At 61.3% G+C, this 7,418-nt stretch overlaps 1 protein-coding gene across 2 annotated transcripts; it reads left to right on the top strand.

Annotated features, from left to right (window-relative positions):
* Positions 1–1,740: 1,740 nt before the first annotated feature.
* On the top strand, positions 1,741–6,359 carry EIF4EBP1 (eukaryotic translation initiation factor 4E binding protein 1). Of its 2 annotated transcripts, none has more exons than XM_054000884.1 (3): positions 1,741–1,950; positions 4,713–4,883; positions 6,018–6,359. In XM_054000884.1, exons 1-3 carry the CDS (start codon positions 1,803–1,805, stop codon positions 6,047–6,049), a joined length of 351 nt encoding a protein of 116 aa, XP_053856859.1. In that variant the 5' UTR covers positions 1,741–1,802; the 3' UTR covers positions 6,050–6,359. The 2 variants fall into 2 exon arrangements, with proteins under 2 accessions (XP_053856859.1, XP_053856858.1); XM_054000883.1 differs by having other exon boundaries at positions 6,015–6,359.
* The last annotated feature ends 1,059 nt before the right edge of the window (positions 6,360–7,418 follow it).

The raw sequence follows: 7,418 nt of genomic DNA, 5'->3' as shown, positions 1-7,418 counted from the left end.
CCTGCCTGCCGGCAGCTCCCGGGCACTGGAGCTCCTGTCCAGGGGCAGGAGGATCCCTGTCCCTGTCCCTGTCCCTGTCCCTGTCCCTGTCCCTGTCCCTGTCCCCTGGGTGCTGCCGGGAGCACCGAACTGCAGCAGGCACGGGGAGGGTGACACCCTGCTCTGCCCCAGCCAGGATGTGCCCTAAGCCCTGACCTTCCCCGCTCCCTGACCCCGTAACGGATCGTTCTCCAGCAGGACGAGGAGGAGGAGGAGGAGGAGGAAATGGCAGCGGCCGCGTCTCTGGGTTGGGGGTCACTGCTGATGTCATTCCACGCCGGAAATGTTATTTTCCTGCCCCAGTGCCCGCTAATCGATTCAGCAGCTGGCACAGGGCGAGGGCTGCCTGCCTGGCACCACAGCCTGCCCGCGCCCCTGCGGGTTCTGGGGGACACCACAGCCTGCCTGGGCTCCCACAGGAGCCTGGGGGCAGAAAGAGCCGTGTCCGAACCCAGCCCGGCAGGACGCTGCTGCCCTGGACACCGAAATGCTGCCCCGCAGAAAACGCTCAGCGACCCCCGGGAGCGGCCAGGGCGGGACCGCGGCCCCGCGGGATGAGCTCGGCCCCGGGCTGGGGTCCGGAGCCGTGCGTGGCTGCCGAGCTCCATCTGTTGGAGCCGGGGCGATGCTTTGGGCAGGCCGGGGCTGCCGCGTCCCGCCAGAGGAGCAGCCTCAAGCCCCGGTTCGGACAATCCCTGCCGCAGCCTCGGTGACCCCGCGGCGCTGCGACCCCGCAGCGCTGCCGGAACGCTCCCGGTCGCCGGCAGCCCGGTCCCCGGCAGCCCGGTCCCCGGCAGCCCGGCCGGCAGCGGATGTCAGCACCGCACCGGAGTCCGCTGAGGGTCAGCAGAGCCCTGCGGCCACGGCTGGAGGAGCAGGGAAGGATGAAGGGCTTTTCCTAGAGGGTACCCGCGAGCAGGGTGGTCCCAAGGATGCTCGGAGGGGCTTCAGGCCAGCTTTCATCCCTGGGTTCCCCAGCCTCCCCCTGCCCAGCCCAGGGGTCCCGCCCGGCCGACCCTGCGCCCCTCCCGCCGCACTTCAGCTGCTCTTCAGATCTTCTCTTTAATGAAGTATTAAGACAAGCCCTATTCCCCACAGCTCCAGCCCCACCGGGACACGGCGTGGGGGGCGCCGGACCCGCGTGTGGCCCCCCCCGGCTCCTCCCGCGTTTGTTCCCGGCCCCTGGGGGGAGGCAAAGCCATTTGGGATGGGGGCGGCCGGGCAGACATCTGTCCCCGCGGCGTTCCCACGGGACCGCCCGGACCTCCCGGCGCGGCCGCCCCGCGTGGGCAGCGGAGGGCACGGAGGGGCAGCGCCGCCAGCGCCCCCGGGGGCTCTGCGGGGGCCCCGCCAGGCACGGGGAAGCGCGGCCCCAAAAGCGGGGGGCACAGGCCAGGGGTGTCTCCGGGGGAAAAAATGGAAGAAAAAGGGAGAAAAGAGGGAGAAAATGGGAGAAAAATGGGAGAAAAGGGGAGAGAAGGGGGACCCGTCGGGGGTCACGCCCAGACCACGCCCATTTAGCGCTAAGCCCCGCCTTTGTCCGGGCTAAACCCCGCCCACGAAGGGCACGCATGTATTAGCATAATCCCGCCTCCTCCCACTAAACCCCGCCCGCTATCGCGGCGAGCCCCGCCCACCACCCGCGCCCCGCCCGGCCCCGTCCCGCGGCGGAAGGGGCGTGGCCCGGGCCGGAAGCGGCGGGCGGGCAGCGGCGGCGGCGGCGCCGGTGCTGCTCCGGTCCCGCTCCCGCTCCCGCTCCCGTCATGTCGGGCCGCTGCTGCCCCGGGCAGACGCCCAGTCGCGACATCCCGGGCCCCGGCAAGTGCCTCGCCCTGCCCGACGGGGCCCCGCTGCCGCCCGGCGACTACAGCACCACGCCGGGGGGCACCGTGTTCGGGACCACGCCGGGCGGTGAGCGCCGGGCCGGCGGGGGCCGTGCTGGGGGGAGCGGGCAGCTCTGACGGCGGGAGGGAGGGCTCGGTTTGAGCAAGGGGCGGGCGAGCGCTCCCGTTCTGTCCCGGGACGAGCACCGGGAGCCCCCGCCCGGTGCCGGGACTCGGTGGAGGTTCGGGGGGGCCGCGGCAGCGCCTGCCCGGGGGTTCCGTGCTGGTCCGTGCTCGGGAGCCCCGCAGGGAGCAGCCATGGTTACTGATTAATTCCGATATTTGCTGTTTTCCCTGGCAGTCAGCAGAGCCCGGCGCCTTTGCCTTTATTTCCTCTGTCACAGGGGTTTTTTGTGTCCCCACCCCTCCTTGCCTGCTCATTTTTGGCAGTTTGGCCCCGAGGGAAGTTGCAGGTGCTGGCACAGGGTCGGTGTGAGGAGTTCCAGCGGCCTCCGCTGCCCCTGAGCCGCGGCCTGCGGTGATTTGGGGATGATTTTCTGTCCTCACTGTGTAGAATCTCCCCCCCCCGGTGCCGCTGCAGATCGCTGCATCCCTGCCCGGAGGGATGCGAGCAGCAGCGGTGGTGGAGCCGAAAGGACAAAGCGTGGAGGGGTCGGTGGTGCCTCGGGTCCGCCGCGGGATTCCAGGGGTTAAACCGCGGGGAGAAGGGGAAGTGGCACCGCCGGCTCAGCGGAGAGCCGAGCTTTGGGCTGGTCTTGGTCCTCTGGGAGCAGCAAATCGCCGAGAAGGCTCCAGCAGCACCTGCAGGAGTCGTGGCGAGGTGTGGGAGCCTTCCCCCGGCAGGAACGGAACGAGCAATTAATTAGCGGCGCGCAGTAATGAGCCCGTCAGCCCTTCGGCCCCGGGGAGTTCCTGAGAGTCTGGAGCAGGAGGAGAAGCCGGGGCGTGCCCACCTGCCCGGGGACACCGTGCTGGGGACACCATGCTGGGGACACCGGGGACACCGTGTTGGGGACACCGGGGACACCGTGCTGGGGACACCGGGGACACCGTGCTGGGGACACCGTGCGCTGCCCGGCCGTGCTGCGGTGCTGACGGGAGGGAGGGTGCAGAGCTGCTGGAGGACAGACAGCCGTGGCTGTGTGTCTGCCCCGCGGGGCTCGCAGGGACAGAGCATCCCGTGCTGGGTGTGTGTTCTCCTGCTGAACACGCCCTGGCAGCACCGGGGAACGCGGCTCTGGGTGGGTGCAGGAGCTGTGACAGCCCCGGCTGGGTGTCCTGCCCCATGTCCTGCCCCGTGTCCTGCCCCGTGTCCTGCCCCATGTCCTGCCCCATGTCCTGCCCCGTGTCCTGCCCCATGTCCTGCCCCATGTCCTGCCCCATGTCCTGCCCCGTGTCCTGCCCCAGCTGGGTGTCCTGCCCCGTGTCCTGCCCCGTGTCCTGCCCCGTGTCCTGCCCCATGTCCTGCCCCGTGTCCTGCCCCATGTCCTGCCCCGTGTCCTGCCCCGTGTCCTGCCCCATGTCCTGCCCCGTGTCCTGCCCCATGTCCTGCCCAGTGTCCTGCCCCATGTCCTGCCCTGTGTCCTGCCCCAGCTGGGTGTCCTTCCTGGTGTCCTGCCCCGTGTCCTGCCCCAGCTGGCCCCTGGCTTTCAGGAGCTCTGGGCCTGAGGCTGTTGGAGAAAGGTGGAAGCTCCCGGTGCTGGTACAGAGCTGCAGTTCCAGGAATCCCTGTCCTCCTCCTCCTCCTCCTCCTGGAGCTTCCCAGGAATTTAGCACCCTGCCAGCTGACTGTAGGCATGGATCCTCATCCCAAAAGAACTGGAGTTCAGAATCGTCAGTGAAAAGTTTTTTGGTGTTTTCAGAACTCCCTGGCAGAGCTCGGTTGGAACGCAGCTGGTGGACGTGCTGTTTTATGGATTTATTGTATATTTACAGTGTTCACACCAAGGGGGGTTGGTTGCTCGGGGACAGATGGTGGCAGGAGCTGTTTGCCCACACGTGTGGACTTTAGTTAACACTTTTGGGGAGGGTGCAGGGACAAGTCCCTTTCCCTCTGGCTGGAACAGGAGCAGAGCAGGACACACCTGATCCAGAGGGGTGTGCAGCCTCCCCTTGGGAAGCAAACACTCTTTTCCAGCACTTGCTGGGTTAAGGCTGAGGGCTGTTTGGAGGGATCCCTTTTCTGCCTGTGGTTTTTGAGCTGTTTCCATGACATTCCTTTATAAGGAACAGGCTGTTCAGTGGTGTTCCTAGAAATCCATGCCTGGAGGCTCAGCGTGGTTGGCTGGGGCTGGGTGGTTCCTGGTTTGAGCCTTGGAGCATTAACCATCTGTGTAAGCCCTGAGCAAGGTGTGTGTAGGTGCTGCTGTGCCAGGGGAAGTGTCTGTGCAGGAATTCCTGCTGGGCAGAGCTCAGAGGGACACGGCCCTGCCCCGTCCTGTCCCCTGGCGTGTGTCCACCTGCAGCTTTCAGCCATGAGTGGGAATCAAATTCAGTTTTCTGTTTGCTCTGTGGGCTGGTGTGACCTTGAGCCAGGTGGAAGGGGCTGGATCTGCTGCTTCCAGCCCCTGCCTGGGGTTTGGAGCCCTGTGCTGCCTCGGGGCAGCAGCTGGCAGAGTTTGGGTGCCTGATGTGTCACCTTTAGTGTCGGTGCACCCGGAATTCTGGAAAGGTAACCCCGACTGAGGCGCTGCATCACAGTTATTTAATATTTATTAACATTTATTATTAAATATCCAGTCCCTGAGCGGTTTGGGCTGTAAGGGTCCTTAGAGATGAGGGAGTTCCCTGCCCTGGGCAGGGAGGGCTGAGCGTGTGCTGTCCCCCCAGGTACCAGGATCATTTATGACCGAAAGTTCCTGATGGAATGCCGCAATTCTCCGGGTGCCAAAACACCTCCCTCCGACCTTCCGGACATTCCAGGCGTTACCAGCCCCGGCGTGGAGGAGTTGAAGCTTGAAAACCACCACGTCCAAAACTGTGAGGAGAAAGTGAGCGCAGGTGAGTGCAGGCAGCAGAGCCCCAGCAGCCCGTGAGGGGCTCTGCTGGTTCCTAGAAGTTCCAGAGCTGGAGTGGGGCCAGGAGGTTCCCGGGACGCGTGGTCAATTCTCCAGTAACTTCTTGGAAAGGCGGAGTGGGCTCAGTGTCACAGGGTGACGGGGGTCTGGCAGTTGTTTGATCCTGCTGTGGGCCCCAGCGACGTGACTTCTGCAGTCCCTAGGTGTCATTTGATAGGATTCCCATTAATTCAGCGTTTGGGAAGCTGCTGTTGGATTAGGAGCCCCCTGTGCAGAGCAGAGGGGCAGCTGCTGCCGCCTCTCCCTGAGCTGGGCCGTGCTGCAGCTGCTGGGAGCTTCAAGTTACAATTCAGAGCAGAATTTACTTGGGTTTTTAATATCAGCCTGAGTTGTAAATTCCTGCTGCCTGTTTCTGACCCCGTTTTGTGACAGGGACACTTCTCTGAGGCCCTGCTGCAGCAGCACGAGCCAGTGTTGCCCTTAAAGAATTGTTTTTAAAGTTATTTGAGGTTATTTCTTGAAGCAACCTGAACTTACCAAGTGCAAGTATTTATGTTCTCTCTGAAAATAAAGATCTGACGGCTCTTGTTGTGTGCTCGCTGCCAGTAAAAGCTTTCCAGAGTCAGGATTGCCTCATGCCTGACACACGCTGTGACCTGAAGTGCTCACAGCACTCCCTGAAACGCAGGCTGGGTGCTGGGCTGTGACTCTGGCAGAGAATGCCTGTCCTCAGGAGCAGCTCTTGGCTGCCAGGCTGTGGGAGCAGCCCTGGGGATAATGGGTGTGAAATGTGCCTGGCTGGCTTCCTTCCAGCGACCGTCCTCAGTGTGCTTCTTCCCATTCCCTGTTACAAGGAAATCCAGGGGCAAGAATAAATTACTGAGAGGGCATTTTCTCTGCCTCTGCTCTGGCATGTGCGAGGGAGATCCCCCAGCAGTGACACCTTCACCACAGCTTCACAAGATGATTTTCACACCAACCCTGATGCCTGAGTGCAGCTTTTAAGCCCAAACTACCCCGTTTCTGAAGCACAGCTGCCTGCCACTCCTTCACTGAACTCTTTGGTATGTAGTGTGGAACTCTGGGCCCTCACCCGTGGTTTTGTCCCTCCCAGCAGGTGAGGAAGAGCAGTTCGACATGGACATCTAACACACCTGCCTGCAGAGTGCTGATCCAGTGAAGCACCAGGACTTGTCTGGAGGATTCCCACCAGCCAGGCTTACAGCAGCCATGCCTTGAGTGCCTTCCTGCTCTGGGAAAGGCAGATTCCCTCAGGAGAGCAGAGCGTGTCCTGTTCCAGGGGCCAGGCCTCGGGGTGCTGCAGGAGACACCCTCCCCCCTTGGTCTCGGTTCCAGTTTTATGCTTTTGTTAATCATTTTAATACTGTAACAGAAATGCAATATAAGGGAGAAATAAAAATCACGTGGAGTCTCCTGGTGTGGAGATGAATGCAATAAATGTGGCTTCTGTCCCTTATTCCAGCAACAAACTGCTGACCCCTAAAATGGTGTCCCCTGTGCTGCTGGGGCTGGGCCAAGCATCCCTGGTCCCACCTGGTCCCTGGGGGAAGGTTTGGTCTGCCAGATCTGCCCCCAGGATAGAGACAAAAAGTGTCCCTGAGTGCTTCCAGAAGGCTCTGTCACAGGTTGTGTGCTCTTGCCTGCCTGGCAAGGGCCAGGCTCGGGCTGCAGGTGGGAATATCTGGGATCAGTTCAGCTGGAGGCTCTTGGAGGGCTCCTGGCTGAGCTGCCCTGCCAGGGAGAGGAGGGAGCCTCCAGCTTTGCCACTGCAGTTCTTTCTTTCTGGCATGTGCCAGCCTGGGTTTGTGATCCATGCTGAAATGTCCGTGCTGCTTTACCCTTGCTTCTCTTTTTTATCCTGTGGTGGGCAGGGAGAAGAGCTTTGGGGAAGAGGGTTAGAAACAAAGTCTCTCTGGGTTGGAGACGGGAATTTTTGTCAGAGAAAGTTAATTTTGCTGTGGGAAGGTCCAGTTTGGGTGGCCAGAGCAAATATCTTCATTTTTAGCCTCCGTGAGGCTTGATAAATGTGGTCTGGACAGTCTGTAAACACATTGCTGTCTTACTGCTTGGGGGTGGAGGCACCTCACAGGAGGGGAACCCAAACGGGGCACAGCCTGAACTTCAGACTTCCCAAACCACAGGGAGTGTCTGTGCAGATCAGGTTTGGCAGATAGCATTTAAATATCTGCTAATGATGCTCAGTGGTGACATTATGATATGCAAACCCTCAATAATGAGTAACAGAACAAAGCAATTGCTGCAGATAAACCTGCATTTCTTCTAAGATAAGATTTAAGGGTTTCTCTGAAACCTTAATGGGAGCAAATCCAAATTTATTGCCCTCAGGTGTGACTTTATCAGTCTCAGCTGCACCAGTTAGGTTCTGAGGATGGTTTAGAGGAGCTGCTGCTGCTGGGACTGACTTTTTTCTGTGCTAAATTGGTGGGTTTGGTTTGAAGTGGCACTGCTGGACTGTGGCGCAGCTGCAGGTTTTGGT

Source organism: Vidua macroura, chromosome 28, assembly GCF_024509145.1.
Source record: "Vidua macroura isolate BioBank_ID:100142 chromosome 28, ASM2450914v1, whole genome shotgun sequence".
Classification (NCBI taxonomy): domain Eukaryota; kingdom Metazoa; phylum Chordata; class Aves; order Passeriformes; family Viduidae; genus Vidua; species Vidua macroura.
The sequence above is the reverse complement of the archived record's forward strand: the minus strand, read 5'-3'. Positions and strand labels throughout refer to the sequence as shown.